Genomic DNA, 16,212 nt, shown 5'->3' with positions numbered 1-16,212 from the left:
GGGGCATAATGCTGAAAGCCACTGTCCCTGTTCTTAGCCAAATCTCTGAACTAATGCTTGTGTGCTTCTGTGTGTATGTGTGTGTGTGTGTGTGTATGTGTTTTCATTACCTTCCCTAACACAAAGTCCAGAAAGTATGTCTGTATTGGGGTTGGGGAGGGATATGTGTTTAAACCAGACCCTTGAACAGCCTAGGCACAGGTAAGTGTCCCCAACAGTTGCTTTAGATCGCTTGTATGCGCCACTCTAAAAACAGTTCTGGTAAGAAATGCTTGTCTTTCTTTCGGCTGTGGCGCTGAAACTCGGGACTTCACAAGAACACATGCTAGACAAGTGCTCCACCACTGAGCTACACCCTCAGTCCAAGGCTGCCTCCCCAGAGGAATCTCTATCCTGCCCCTCGGCAAATAGCAGGGCTGTTGTACATTAGCCATCATCCCTGAACTCATAAAGAAACGCCAGCCTTGGCAAGGCAGAGCAACTTTGGGGGAACCTCAAAACCTCTCATCTGAAGCCTTTCCCAGGGCTCTCCCTTGGGTCTTAAACACTGGGAAGCGAGTGTAAGCAGAGCCAGCTGTGCTCCCTTGCTCCCTCAGGTTGATGACTTCCAGATGTGCAGAGCTGGGCCCTCCTTGCTGGCTTCCCTTTCCACCACTCAGATCTGTTAAAGGCAGACGGTTCCCGTTCCCGTACCTCCCAGGCACTGTCACCTTGCCTCTCCTGTGGGGAGAAGGGCGAGAGCTTTGAAGGGAAGCAAGGACTGGAGTGGTTGTAGCCTGTGCAGGTTTGAGATCCCTGGCCACCCCGAGGACTGGGCTGGGAGACGTCATGGGGCTTACCACACCTTTTCTCCTAGATTATGGAGTTATGCTTGCTTTATTATTTTTAATTGAATTTTTTTTACTGGTGTAATTATAGATTTATGTGTAGCTGTAAGAAATAACCAAGGGAGCGGTCCCTTTCATGCTCTGCTGGCTTCCACACAGCGATAACTGTTTGAAAACTATTGTACAATCTCCCTTTGGCTCTATTGGGCATTGATTCCAGAAGTCACCAACACTCTAAGCCTAATTCCACGGCTGCCAAGTCCCCATATGAAACGTATAGAATGTGCGGAGACCTTGCACACACCCCTGAACACTGTAAATCAGCTCCAGTTGACGCATGTACCTAGGACAAAGGAAATTCTATGAAAAAAGCTGCAACACTATATCATGTAGGGGATGATGCTTTAAAAAACAAAAAGCAGTTCCTATACTCCATGCAGACAGAATTTTTCTTCCACATAATTCCCACCCACGGTTGATGAAATCTGCAGAGACAGAGTCTGCTGTCCCATGCCACAGCTCAGATATTGCCACTGGTACCACTCGCCTACCTTACTCACATTTTCTGTTTTACTCAAACTGTGCTTGTGTGTGTATGTGTGCAAGTGTGTGCACGCATGCGTGTGTTTCTAAACAATTCTATTACCTTCGTAGGTTCCTATATCTCTCACCACAGCTGAGATGATGTTATTGGGAAATCCATGGGATAAGGATGGAAAGACAAGATACAGAATTCAAGAAAACATTTGCAAACCACATAAACAACAAACGACTAGTATCTAAAATGGAGGAAGATAACCGGAAGTACAGAAATAAGGATGTCTCACGGGATGGCGCTTTTAGAGCCAGGCTCGTCTCCAGCCTCCCTCACCCTGGACCACTCAGTTCTGCCAACCGTCTGGCCCTCGTCTCATCATTTGAACATGCCCTAGAAGTGGAATCTCTTAGGGTTTGGGGCTGTTTTCACTTAGCGCAGTTCCACAGTGGTTTATCCAAGTTTCGACGTGGGTCAACGGCTTACTCCTTTTCACTGGTGGGTGACAGTCTGTGGTGTGGATGTACCACAGTTAGATGAACCTGCCACCTGCCGCAGGGCATCTGGGCTGACTCCAGTCTCGGACTGGATGCTGTTAGCATCACAAGCTATTGGGAACATTCTTGGGGGGTGGGGTTGCATGTGGACAGGAGGTTTCATTTCTCAGGGACAAATGTCTCGGAGATCGATGGAAGCTTAGACAGTCCTCACGTGCCGGGTTTTTATGAAAACCTGCCAAACCATTTTGTAGGGTGACTAATTGTTTTATATTCCCACCAGAGATGTGGGAATAGTCTGCATTCTCTGCATTGTCAGTAGGATTTGGTCTTTCTAGTTCCGTTCCTCCCACAGGTGTGTAGGCACAGCTCACAGCAGAAAGGGCTAGCTGTGTGGGGTGTGTGTTTGCCTTTTGTCTAATAGGATTGTTTTTGAGTTTTCATACTACTGAGTTTTATGCGCTCTTTCTAAATTCTAGATTCTGGTCATCTGACAACTGTACACATTGCAAATGTTTTCTTTCTGAGTCTTTTCTATCCCCTTTTCAGGACTTTTGAAAAAGCTCAACTAAGTTTTTCCTTTTAGGGTTCATGCATGTGGAACTAAACCTTGGAACTTTCTGCCTAGCCACAAGGAGCCATTAAGCTTAAGCTACTTTTTAAATTTAATATTTCTATATTTTATTTATTTGCTTTTTGTTGTTAATTTTGTGCTACAATTTTGCAAATATTACCTAGTACAATCTCAAACTCTTGAACAATTGGGAACCTCAGCCTCCCTACTAGCTGGGGTACAGCCTTATTCTTTTGTGGAGGTTGAGACAGGGTCTTTCTACATAACCCTGGATGTCCTGGAACTTACTATATAGAGACCAGTTTGGCCTCGAACTCATGGACATCTGACTGCCCCTGCCTCTTGAGTGCTGGGATTAAAGACGTGTGCCATCACGCCTGCCTGGCACAGCTTTATTCTTATCCTTCTACTTTAGGTTTAAGCCTCTGACCCATCTTGAGTTAATTTTCATCAAAGTTGTAAGGTTTGTGTTGACGTTCATTTTTCTTTTGCATGTGGGGTTTCTGTTAAATGTTACCCCTCTCTTATCAGTTCTCAACCTGTGGGTTGAGACAACTTTGGGGGTTGAACGACCATTTCACAGGGACCACCTAAGACTGCTGGAAAATATAGGCATTTACATTTACAATATGATTCATAAGAGTAGCAGAATAAGCTGGGCGGTGGTGGCGCACGCCTTTAATCCCAGCACTCGGGAGGCAGAGGCAGGAGGATCTCTGTGAGTTCGAGACCAGCCTGGTCTACAAGAGCTAGTTCCAGGACAGGCTCCAAAACCACAGAGAAACCCTGTCTCGAAAATCTAAAAAAAAAAAAAAGTAGCAGAATAACAGCTATAAAGTAGCAATGAAAATGATGCTATGGTTGGGGGTCACAACACGAGGGATTGCATTAAAGGGTCACAGCATCAGGAAGGTTGAGGGACATGATGACTGTATTTGAAGTTGATCTTAAGACTGGTGGGCATGCTCGGCTCTGCCATTCCTCTTCCTTTCTTTCAACATGGAGTCTGCTGGCTGTCAGTCCTGAGAAGCTGGTCTCAGATCTTCTGAATGGTTCCCGGCTGGTGAGCACACGTCTGATGACTGTGGGGCCCAGGTACCCATCCCTCTCTCACCCGGTTTAGTCTTCTGAACCCTCACTTTCTAGTCTTCACTTCTTCAGCAACTGTCCCAGTACTTGCTCTGACTGGGGACACATCTTTGTCCCTGCAGCTACGACAAAGCACTATCAGTGAAGTCACATATGAACAAAAGAAGTTTCTCTCTTACAGATCAAGGGGCTGAGAAGTCCCATGGTGGCACCAGCAGATCCAGGGTCTGGCCGAGGCTCCCTCTCTGGTTCTAAGGCTCTAAGATGGCACCGTGTTCTACATTCCTCCACAGTGAATGCCAGAGGAGCAAGAGGGACAGATGCTCTATTCTTACAAAGCACAAGAGATGAAAGGGCCAAGCGGTGGCATGAGGGCAGAATGTCATTCATGAGGGCAGAATGTCATTCATGAGGGCATTGTCCTTATGGTTTCAATCACTGATAAAGATCACCACACACACACCATGTCTGTTTGTGTGTGCAGATCTGTAGATGTGTGTGCCTAGGTGTGAGCTCAAGGCTCCAACTCCTAACACTACTACACTGGGGAATTTTAGTTCATCTTGAGTTTTGGTGGGACACAAGTATTCAAACCACAGCACAGTAGAAACAGGCGAAGCTCTGGGGGTCTGCTGCTGTGAAGACTCTAATCGTGAGCCCACACAGTCTCTCAGGAGACCCCTGGATCATCGAGGTGGTTCTGCTACTGTGAAGACTCTAACCATGAGCCCACACAGTCTCTCAGGAGACCCCTGGACCACAGCAGCCCCAGCCTCACAGGCCGTGGCCTCTCCCTCACCTCCCGGTGTCATCTTCTGCCAGGCTCCACAACTGCACAGCAGGGTGCCCAAGCTTTCCCATCCCTCCTTCTCCTCCACAGAAGCCCTGCCTGCTGCCTCTCCCTCTTCACCTGTCAGAATCCCAACCTGTCTGACCTTTATGGCTCAGCATGAAGCCCAAGTCCCCCATCACTCCTCTATCGCCTCCTGTCCGAATTCCGTTCCCCTTCTCACTGGGACCTTGTACATTTATGACACTTACATCATATGGGAATCACCTTAAACATGCATCTCAGTTCTCCTATTAAGCAAGCACTGTGAAGGGGCCATGTTTCATCTGCGCTACAGGCTCAGCAGTCACTCTCCAGGAAGGGCCCCTCATACAACCTTGTTACTGTCAAAGCTAGAGGACTTTGGGAGTGAGTGGGATGCTGATGAGGCTGAAGATGCTGATGATGCCGTGCTACAGATGAAAAAGAAATTGCCCTTGGTTTCTCGGGTGCACAACCACCTATTTGTGCCAAGTGAAGGTCCGGTAGACAGCTAATGAACAGAGCAGAAATGCTGGCTGGGTAGAGAGTCTATGAGCCGTGTGGAAATGTGGGGGCAGGAGGCTTCCCTGGAGCTGGCACTGCTGAGGATGGTCCCCCTGATGTCATCAGGAATGGTGGGTTCAAGAGGACCCCAGCAGAGAATGAGGAGCGGGATTGTGGAAGGCCCTGATGATTAGAACAAGATAGAGCCATGCACACCACGGTCACAGGAAGCTGAGTATGGCTGACAGTAAGTCTTATAAAGGAATATGAAGTATGCTCAGAAAAGGAAGCAGGATTGGAAGGCTGCCAGTAGTGCCTAGTGGGTGGTCTTTACCTTAGGTGCTTCTGGGAAGGGAAGAGGCAGGCAAATTAGGAAGCTTGGTCTAGTGGCTATGTTTGGAGTAAGTGGGGGGGGGGACTGAGAAGAGGGCGGCCTCATGAGCTCCATGGGAATTCAGCTTTCCCTCAGCATCCATAGGGGACCAGCCCCAGACCTCCTCTGATGCTCAAATCTCTTCTATAAGATGAGTGTCTGCAAAGAGCGTGACTCCTCAGATATGCTTTGAACCATCTCTAGATTACATAATGCCGAAACAATGTTATGTGTTGTGCAAGGACTCTTAGGCTGCATTATTTGGGATACGGTCATAGGATGAGATGTCTGTGCGTGCTTTGGACAGATATGAAGACCACAGACTTAACTGTCAAGCACAAGGCCTCGGTTTGGTTGACTCTGAGGATGGTGAACCTTTAGCATGGCTCAATCTGTAGATGTGGAGCCCATAACCACTCTCTAAGCAGAATGACAAGGGCTTACACGAAATATCAGTATCTCAAAGGGGAAGAATGAACAAGGCTTTCATGGAGTCAGTGGTGGCTTAGGATGACTGAGTGTTGTCACAAATGGAAAGTCAAGAAGTGGAGGCAATTTTCAGGAGGTTCTAAGTTGAAGTTTCCACACCCTGAGTGTGAGGTTCCCATGGGCCATCTCAATGGGAATGCCTGGCACACAGCCAGAGAGGGCTTCCTAGGGAGTGGGCAGGGAAAGGACCGGAGATAATGAGATGAAGCAACATCCTTGTGGAGTGAAGGGTTAGTGAGAGATTAAAGGTAAGAGGCTCCTGGGGCTGGCGAGACTGACAGCCTCTACTCACTGGGAAGCGCAGAGGTTAAAGGAAAGCACAGTGCGTGGGAGAAGACACATGGAGTCCTGAAGGCAATGGATGCTTCCAGGGAGACTTAACCAGAAATGGCTTGGGTGGCTAAGAAATGACTAGAATGAATCACAGAAGTCAACCAGAAATGGATCTCTGGCCAATAACATTGCCAATGGCTAAAAAGGTGTGTTAGCTACATGTCATGTTGTTTCTGCCCTCCAAAAGGACTTGAGGTAGAACAGCCCACAAATCAGTTAGGTACAACTAAAACTGGAATGATTTTCAAAGAATTAAGACTGGCAGGGGTGAAAGCTGGCCCTGGGGTCACAAGAGTGAGAGAACTAGCCCTGCCCCACACCAGCTGCAGCACACGGGAGAGTGGGCCCTGCACCCTACCTGGGCAGCACACTAGAGCTGACCACGCTGTCTGGGTCAGAGATGATCCAGCTCTGAGGGCATGAGAGCTGGCCCTGCTTCCCACCTCATATGCCCCCTACAGGAATCAGGAGAGAGGGCCTTGTATCTTGCCTGGAAAAAGAGTAGAACTAGCCCTGGTGATATGAATGAGGGGCACCTGGAGCTGAGGATCTGAAAACAGAACTGATCCTGCCCCTTGCTGCAGGCTGCATGGGGTGAGGTAGCCAAGGCAGTGCTGTAGAGCCGGCCTGGGTAGTTACAATGAGGGAAAGCTAACGAGCTGACCAACCTGCCTACCACCCAGGCCCAGAACCAGGGCTATGAGTTTGCCTACACCAACATCTACCAAGTCTATGAACTATGGGAGCCCGTAAAGGGGACAAACCTACAGATTCAAAACAACAACAGGACCGCCACGACACAGGACAACAACATGATACCCAAGAGGAGCCTCAGTGAGAGCCCATTATTGGTGGTGTAGCGGAAACCAGAGGCCTCGAGCCAGACCGATGACTCATGGTAAGGAACACTTGAGAGTAAAGATGAACAAACTGAAGGGCAAACTGTGTGTCTCAACCGGCCACACTACAGCTTCCATGGAAAGTTTCTTCTTTGTTATTGCTTTTGTTTTTATTTGTATTTTGTTTCTTTGTTGTTTTTTTTTTTTTTTGGTTGGGGGGCCATGCAGGGGCAGAGGGCAGATACAAGAGGACAGGGGGATAAGTGAGAACAGAATGCATGAGGTGAAAGACACAGAGAATCAATGAAAATAAAAAGGAAGAAAGGAAGGAAGGAAGGAAAGAAGGAGGAAGGAAGGAAGGAGGAAGAAAGGAAAAAAGGAAGAAGGAAGGAAGGAGAAAGAAAGCAGGCTTGTGTCCCATGACCAAGGTACTCAAGGACAGACACTAACCTGTGGCAGCTTTTTTTACCCAGGAGGTAGCAGTAATGGGAGTAGAAGAAAGAACTTTTCTTGATATAGATTCCATCATAGTGATACCTGGAATACAGAGGGCATCCATTAGCATTTATCCAAGTGCATGATTTGTGTGCACAGTTCCTCTCAGTGAGGACCACAGCAGGTTAGGGGGTACCCACCGCATCACTGGAGGCTGCAGCCCAACACCAGATGCATTTCAACAGCCCTACTAAGGGGCTTCTCAGTGTGATGTCCTGTGTCATGGCCTCCTGTCCTACCACCCTTCACACAGACTCCTTCATGGCCCCATCTCCTCTGCAGAGTCTGCGAAACTACAGCAGTGTGCCCAGGCTAACAACAGACCCAGATTGCTTCAACTTGATTACTGCCAAGGTTAGACTTGGCACTCGCCACTGTCTCCAGTTTCTTCACGGGCAGCCAGTCCTTCCTCTAATTGACTTTTGTCCCTGCTCACTGATTTCCTGTCTTGATTTAAAACAAACAACAAATGACAATGACAATTGCCTGGCAATTTTGATAAGGACACATTTGATGGCACTGGAATTTCCTTTCCTGTTAAAACTGTCACCTTAGGCCCCAGCCTCCTCCATAGGCTAATTGACCAAATACTTAAGACATTTTAGTTCAAAGTATAATTAAAGCAATTGGCATTATTCTATGTGTGTAATTATTTAAACACTTTAATAAGTGGACACATTTCTGAGGCACTAAATTCTAATTGGTATTAATAATAAAGACCCAGAGTCAGAAACTATGGGGTGAGAGCTGGGAGATCAGAGAAACAGTGTGGCCAGCCACTAGAGAGACCTTTTACCTCTACCGAATCCTCAGACCAGAAAGGTGATCCTGTCCTCAGACTGCCTTCTCAGACTGCATCTCCAGACTGCATCTGTCTCCACCAAACCTCAGACTGCTGTCAGAGACCAGCTTTGACAAAAGTACCACTTATCAGGGCAGGGGCATGGGGATTTTTGGGTCCTGCTCCACAGACTTGTCCCTCCTTATATTCCTCTCCCTGCCCAGACATATCACTCCGGGCTTCACCTCCCTAGTGCTGAGGTTAAAGTCCCGGGACTCCCAAGTAACTAGGATTAAAGGTGTGAGTCACCACTGTCTGGCCTCTAGTGGCTTAGCCCTGCACTCTGATCTTTAGGCAAGCTTTATTTGTTAAAACAAAAACAAAATATTACTATGCATATCTAAATGTTTGAAATATATTTAGTGGTCTTCATATTTTAATAAGACTTTGAAGCAAATGAATGCAGCGCCGCCTGAATGACTTCAGACACGGATTCATTCTGAGCCACGTCACCGTCTGGTAAATGCCTTCCTGACTTCAGACATGGATTCAGTCTGAGCCATTGCACCGTCTGGTAAACGCCGTCCTGACTTCAGACACGGATTCAGTCTGAGCCATTGCACCGTCTGGTAAACACCGTCCTGACTTCAGACACGGATTCAGTCTGAGCCACGGCACCGTCTGGCAGACGCTGTCACGCATGGCTTACTCTGTGTCACTCGTCTTGTCATTTACTGCGATGTGCCTGTATTTTCATTTTCGCCATTTAACACAAAACAAATGTCATTACTCTACCTGGCACTTCCTCGTGTGCCCAGCCTCCGGGTGCCCAGGTCAGGAAAAACCAAGCGCACGAGCTGCAGGAACAAGCGGATTTGAAGATGCAATTTGAAAACCGAAGACAAACTCATTTTTATCTACACTTACCAAAGAGTTATAAAAGTATTATAACCGATTATGAAAAGTATACATGCAAATGAATAGGGGAGTATATCAGATACGTACAGTATGCCACAGAGGGAGAGGTGCCATTTTAAATAAACCTTGCTGTCCAGGCTGTGGTGTGTAATGTCCTGGCTTAGATCCCCAGCACCAAACCTCTAAAACAGTGGTTCTCAACCTGTGGGTTGCAACCCCATTGGGTTCTCCTAAGACCATCAGAAAACACAGATTTCTACATTACCGTCCATTACAGTAGCAAAATGACAGTTATGAAGTAGCAACAAAACAATTTATGGTCGGGGATCACCACACATAAGGAACTGTATTGGAGGGTCGCAGCACTAGGAAGCGTGAGAACCACAGTTCTAAAACCAAACTTCGATTTAGAGTCTCAGTATTCACATGCATCCTCTGTGTTTCTAGACGAAATCGCTGGCATCTGATGGGGTGTGACGTCTTGCATTCTGCTCTCTTCAGCGTCACACCGCAGACTGGAGTCATGAAACTTCTCTTGAAACTGGACTGTCAGCAGCTGCGGGGTCCAGCCTGGGGCTGCCGTTATCATTCCACGGCTTTCCTCCTTCCCTGGCATCACTGTGTTTTCATGGCTCCCTCCTTTCTCTCATCCCTAGGTTTTTAGGAGAGAATGACACCTGAATTCAATAACAGCCACCTGAATTCACATTCTCATTCCTGGGCTGAGTTGCCTTGAGGTGCCCATGCTCAGTGAGACCCGAGTTCCGCTCATCCACAGGAATCTATCATAGTTGCCTGATCAAGGCGTTAACCACAGGCACGGTCTCCGGGCTCACAGCTGCTGGGAGAAATCTTGCCTGTAGGGACACGTTGGAAGCCAGAACAGGGAGCGCCACATCACTGCCAGTGATGTCTGCTCTTTCTCTGCAGAGCGGCTTGGCCGAGCTCCTTCTTCCCTTGTACCACCTGCCTCCCTTTTGCATTATCTTCCAGGAGCAGCGTTCGAGAGAAATGAGAAGGAGTTTCATCTTATCCGCCTTACCATCTTTCTCTCATGTCTGTCCGTCCGTCCGTCTGTCTGTCTATCTATCTATCTATCTATCTATCTATCTATCTATCTATCTATCTATCTACTGACCTATTATCCACCTAGCTATGTATCTTCGGTCTGTCTACGCATCAGCCCAGCATCCTTCCATATCTATCCTTGCCGTAGCTATACAACAGGGCAAAGCAAAAAGGGGGAGAGAAGAACGAAACAGTGAACTGTGTGACAGCCCAGCCTCGGGGCTTATATCTCCCGGGCATTTGTTATCAAATGGATGTTTACTTAGGAAACTAAAACAAAAAAAATATGCATGAGCTCATTCCTGCATGATGAAGTAGAGATGAGGGAATACGACAGGGTTCTCACTAATGGACCACGCTCTCTGCTGCGAGAGGTGTGTAGGAAGGGTGGTCCAGTCACTCACAGTGTTTCCTGCGGGGCCACTGCAGCTGCCATCTCGTGACAACCCAGAACTCGCGTGGGTAGGACAAGAAGGGCCTTGGTGGCTAAAGAGAGAACAAGGCTACGGCTCTGGTTCCGTGGGCACCACCCACTGTCTGCTCAGGCCCAGAACGGCCAAGAACTTCCTGAGGCCAGAAGTTAGCCATGTGTGAGAAAGCTGGAGTTGGGGAGGACAGAGACTTTTCCTGTATCGTTGCAGAACACGAAGAAAGCAGACACCAGTGGGCTCCACCAGAAAACTTATCTACCAAGCCAAGGGACACGTGACGAAAAAGCACTCAAGGCAAGTACTGAAGAAGCCATCACCAAAGGGTCCAGCTGGGGCTGGAGAGATGGCTCAGCGGTTAAGAGCACTGTCTGCTCTTGCAGAGGACCTGGGTTCAGTTTCCAGCACCCACGTGGCAGTTTACACCTATCTGTGCAACTCCAGTTCCAGGGTAACCCATACCCTCACACATGCTGGCAAAATATCAATACACATAAAATAAAAATAAATAAATCATTTTTAATAAAAAAAAAAGGGTCCAGCTGGCTCTTAAAAGGACCTCTTGGTCCTTCCTCCCAGAAAGGTTCAGCCAACACTTGGCAACTGAGTGAGGCAGGGATGCAGGAAACAGGCCCCCACACCTGATTCTTTGCGGTGTGCCCCAGAGCTGGGAAATGGGGAGACCAGGCCACTTGGAAGCTGCATTAGAGCTCGGACACTGTATGAGACTGGGCATTTCAAGCAAAGTTGTCTTGTCGCCCAGGGTTTCTAGGGAGGCCTGCTGCCTGTTCACAAGAGGGAGATAGGAGAGCACCAGGAACACAGTGACAAGGGACACAGGAATAAGGTCCATGGCTACTCCTAGGTCCTGCTGCCCACGCAAGTGTGTGTGCATGTGTGCAAATGGACCACGCCCGTGGCTATACCTTTGAGAGGGAGGCTCCAGCCAGCATTTATTTCCCCCCTTCTTAGCACTTTTCCATTTCCACATTGCTCACGACAGCGATGCAATCCTTTCCTAATCAGAACATCCATCCAGTGTTATTTTAGCAGAGGAAGTTGGCCTCCGGAAACTCCCCGAGCCGTGGAAGATACCATTTGCGGTCAGAATGCGCATCACACACTGGACGCCCGTTCGAATCATCTGTGCAGGAACTCCTTGGGAATCGGCTCAGTTCCCAGGGGAGGAGGGAGGAAGCGAGAATTGGATATTCTGTTGTTTCTCTTGTAAACATGCTTTGTGGTCATATCCTCTTCCCCTTCCCTTCCCTTCTCCATTTAGCCACAGCTTTGGCACACGGGATACATTCCCAACAATCAGTCCCACTCCACTGGCCTATTCTCCAGGCAACTTGCCAGCCAAACTTAATGTTAGAGCCTTGGCATCTTGGGGAGTGGATTCTAAGGGAAATAATAAGACAAAGAATTCAAAATAAATGTGGAGGTCAGACACCGGAGTCTCATTTCTTTCCGTTGGAAGGTACTGCCGTCTAACAACTACCCACGACAAAATCTTTCTGTTTGGTGCAGAGACTGGACACTCAGGGGTTCCACATGCTAAGCAAGAACTCTCCCACTGGGCTATATTCCTGGACCCCAGATCTTAAAAGGAGGTGGAAGTGAATTTTCTTCTAGAACTGAACAACCTTTAACGACACCATCCAGAGAGATGAGAAGGAAGCCGTCACTGCAGTCTTAGCCAGGGAAAGAGCATGCCCCGCTGACGTCACCCACTTCCCTTTGAGAAGACTGGCAAGTGGGCAGATAAGAGAAGGCGGCCCTGCCAGGCTACCCAGTACTCCGCAGCGTCTTTGATGCTGTTCCCTAAAATTCGGAGTGATGAAATCGCGGACATTTGGGCTGCATGAAAGCAGGTGGGGATTCTCAGTGGGCTGGAAAACCTTTCTGAGTCACCCCCATAAGGTACGGTGATAAAGGGACCGTGAGCGTAGTTTCCCGCTTTGGTTTTGGTCTGCTTACTTTCATGGAGAATTTACAGCTTATAAAGCAGTCTCGGGAGAGCAAACTTCACGCTCACTTATGTGAGAAAAATATTTATTTTTGTTGGTGACAAATTTGCAGTGGAACTAAGGGAATGACAAGAAGGATTAAGCCCCCAAAGAAAATGTTAAAAAAAAAAAAAAAGGAAAACAAATAAATCAAACCAGGAAGAAAACAGTCCTGTGTCTGAGCACACTTTAGCAGCATGATGTGGTACCGGGAGGCACTGGGAGACACTGGATGGCATTCTTGAAGCCACTTTTAGGGGGGAATATGGATGGGCAGGAAGGTGGCCTTTTAGGAGCCAATAGTAGTCCTGAGAAAGGCATGGCAATAAGAGCAGTTGCTTTCTACATACAAGCAGTGGCCACATTGGAAGATTCAACCACACATCACAAGCACAGAGTGGCCCTTAAAGACTGGGAACCAGCTGTGAGAACTGAGTTGGAAGGGTAGATCTAAATATAATAGATTTCGGAGGCCAATAAACCCCAGGACCCACCTGTCTCTGTCTCCTCAGTACTAGGGTTACAGACATGCACCACCACAGGGTGGGGCTGCGACTTATAAAACCAAACGTCTGAATGATCACAGCTCTGCGAGGTCTCCATACTTACCTTCCCGAATGTTGCTGGGTTAACCTGATTCTGAGCACTCTGCCCACAGGTCTCCACATAAATCTCATACATGAGACATCGAGGCACACTGAACCCTTCGCAGATGCAGAAATTGTCGACTAGCCTGCAGAGACAGAGGGGAACCAGAAACAGGAAATTGGCAGCTGTTTTTTCTGGAGTGGGACACTCTGTCAAAACCCATGACGGGGTGCATTGGCGGGCCCAGCCGAATGACCTCCTCTAGCGTACGGGATGGAGCAGACGCTCACAGGCGGCAGAGGAAATGATCTCTCTTGTCCTCTGGCCAGTGGTAGGAATACAGACTGTGGGTTTCCAGTTGCCAACACTGTAAGGCTGCGGGTTTTATTGGAGGGAAAGTTACATGCTAAAAAGGAGTGGGTGCTGTTGGATGAATCTTTTCAGAGGCTGTAGCCAAGGTCTATGTAACTACAGGACAGAGAATTATTTACCTGGCAAAGCAGCGAACTAATACCACAGTGTAGACTCAAGGAGTCAAGGCAGGTTCGGGAGGGTGTGGTGTTAATTGGTCCCAGAGGCCCACAGGCTAACACGGCCTGTCCACGGCCCGCTATGGTGCTATGACAGGGGGATGGTGGGACCGGTATACGGATGTTAAGTCACTGGGGAGGTGCCTTTGAAGGGGATATTGGGACCTCCCCCTCTGCTTTATGGCTTCCGTTAGCATCATGGCTCTTCAGACACTCTCCATGATGCCATGTCTTGCCGCAGACACCATAACCACGGGGCCGGTTGACCCTGGACTGAAACCTCTGCAGGAGCCATGAATCAGAAGAAGCCATTTCTTTAATAACTTGATTTTCTCGAGGTTTGCCATTTTTATCTCTCCCATCATAATGCCAAGCAGAAGCGAGAAAGCCATCTGTATTGGAGGTGTTAGCAGACTGCCCCTGGGAGTGCAACCCCAAGGAGAAAGTGCTGTGGTAAGCCTGACCTCTATTGCGTGTGGCTCTGGGGACAGGATGTGAGGCAAAACTACCACAGGGGACACTGGTTAAGGGGCTGCCAGTGTACCACCAAAATTCCCTTGTATTTGCCTGAGGTTGGATGCTGGAACCCATCCTGGCCATGTTTTGAGGGTCTGTACCCATAGTACTGTGCCCATTTTTATGTTTCCCAGTCTGACTGTCTCTTCCTGACTCTGAAATGGAAACCTCGTCCTTCCATTCCCCTAGACTAGCCAACATCCTGACTTTTCTCCCGGGAATAATTCACCATGTGCAGATGACAATGGCACTGATGTCCCAGAAAGACCCCGCTTGACTAAATAGATCATTGCTGTCCCACCTAACAGATCACTGACTGGAAGACAAAGGGTGAAGTCATGGAGAAACATGGCCCTCCTTCCACTTGACAACAGTTAGGGCCCCTCCCTACTCTCTCCTGAGCTGCTCCCCAGGGCCCTGGCTCTTGGTCATTGCTCTCTCTGTAGATCTATCTACCCCTCTCTTTGGGAAGCCTGGTCTTTTCTATCCCATGGCTGTCTACCTTAGACAGCCAGTGTTCTGAATGCTAGTGCTAGATGAATTGAAGTCTTCCAGGCCTCTCTCCCAGCCCTGAAGGTCATGTCAGCAGAGGCCCGCCTACTTAAAAATTCTGGGCATGGGACTTGATTTGGACTTTCTGCTAAACCTCTTGAAGACATCAGTTATCTCTGAAAGGGATTTGGGGCACTTGCTTTGCCCCAGGCCCCATGCCACCTAAGGAGGATGCCCAAGTACTTTAATTTTTATAATCATTCTTTCAAATCCTTATAGCAAAATTTAAAACCCCAGACACGTATTGGTGAGCTGAAGCAGTTAATTGGGGTGCCAAGTTGGTTCTTCCTGCTGAGAAGGCATACAAGGGGAACTGGTCACATGGTAATGTTTTTTTTTTTTTTTTTCTCATTCAGGATGAGAAGGACCACAATTCTTTTTGGAGGAAAATAGTAGCTGTTTATAACGATAAAACTCTGATTTTTTTTTTCTATTTCTTACTCAGGTGTCTCTTTAAAAAGAGTTTTTCCTGAGAAAGATTTCTTACAACTTACAAAAAGAAAAATGTAGGCTGATATATAATAGTCACCTTATAAAGCCACAGTCTGAGGACTGGCTTGAATTATTTTCCCATTTATAAAGAGTCACAAACCCTTTTGAGTTTAGTCCCAAGGGATGAGGGTATTTTTCTTTCTAGTTTTTCCCCCTGTATTTAAATAGCCAAGAAATGAATTTCACAACTAATATGGAATGCATGGTTGAAGCTAAAAGTTTTTTTTTTATGTTAGGCACATTCACTCTAGAGCTCACGCCGGGAGAAAAACCAAAAACTAAACAACACAACCAATAAAAGTTTCCTCCCGTGGCCAACGCCTGCCTGAGTTCCAGGTGTCCTACCAACAGGCCTAGGTCCGGGGCAAGCTGGATTGTTTCCCAAGGGAAGTGTGACCCACGGGGGCTGTCGAATGTAAAACCGGACCCCAGTGCCGATGCAGGACCGCGTGTGTGGGAACCGGTGTCCACAGCCCATCGCCTTCCTCCCTCGACCTACCGGGGCTCCTTCTCTCCCTCGGCCTGGGCTCCCCGCCCCGCCGGCCTGCGACCTGCCCTGTCCCTCGGCCCTCGGCCGTGTCCCCGCCGCTCACCACTGGATGATGCCACGGTGCAGGCCGCGGCAGCCTGAAGGGGAGGCCGGCACCGCCTCCGCCATGGGTCTGGCCGGCTGCAGCAGGGCAGCGAGCGGGCGGCACCGGTCCCCTCGGTTGTGTTTACTTTAGAGCTGTGGCACGCGGGGGACGCGCGCGCGCGGGGAGCCCTGCAGCCAGGGAAGAGGATGCTGGGCCCATGCCCTGCACCCAGAGGTGCGGGTTAGGATCGCCCCCCCCCCCCATCTAAGGCCTGATAGACACCCACCCCCATCCCACCCCACCCCATGGCAGCCAGCTTTGGGCCAATGGATCAAGCCAGGAAGCAAGAAAGAATAACGGAGACACATGCTTCCAACCAGGTCACGAGT

The 16,212-nt window shown here is 48.6% G+C and overlaps 1 protein-coding gene across 1 annotated transcript in view; it reads right to left on the bottom strand.

The window, feature by feature from the left end:
* The window catches only part of Rfx8 (regulatory factor X8), a 53,194-nt gene extending 37,261 nt beyond the window's left edge, over nucleotides 1–15,933 (bottom strand). The window contains exons 1-4 of the mRNA XM_050134756.1: nucleotides 15,842–15,933; nucleotides 13,180–13,303; nucleotides 8,943–9,004; nucleotides 7,322–7,408 (exon numbers count right to left, since the gene is read on the bottom strand). Of these exons, the coding sequence (XP_049990713.1) occupies nucleotides 7,322–7,408; nucleotides 8,943–9,004; nucleotides 13,180–13,303; nucleotides 15,842–15,906 (338 nt within the window). The 5' untranslated portion in view covers nucleotides 15,907–15,933. The remainder of the gene's footprint in view (nucleotides 1–7,321; nucleotides 7,409–8,942; nucleotides 9,005–13,179; nucleotides 13,304–15,841) is intronic.
* Nucleotides 15,934–16,212: the final 279 nt, after the last annotated feature.

The sequence above is a fragment of the Alexandromys fortis genome, unplaced genomic scaffold (assembly GCF_014885135.2).
Source record: "Alexandromys fortis isolate MF-2015 unplaced genomic scaffold, M_Fortis_MF-2015_v1.1 scaffold_20, whole genome shotgun sequence".
Lineage (NCBI taxonomy): Eukaryota > Metazoa > Chordata > Mammalia > Rodentia > Cricetidae > Alexandromys > Alexandromys fortis.
Note: the sequence above shows the minus strand (reverse complement) of the source record. Positions and strands in the feature narration are given on the sequence as shown.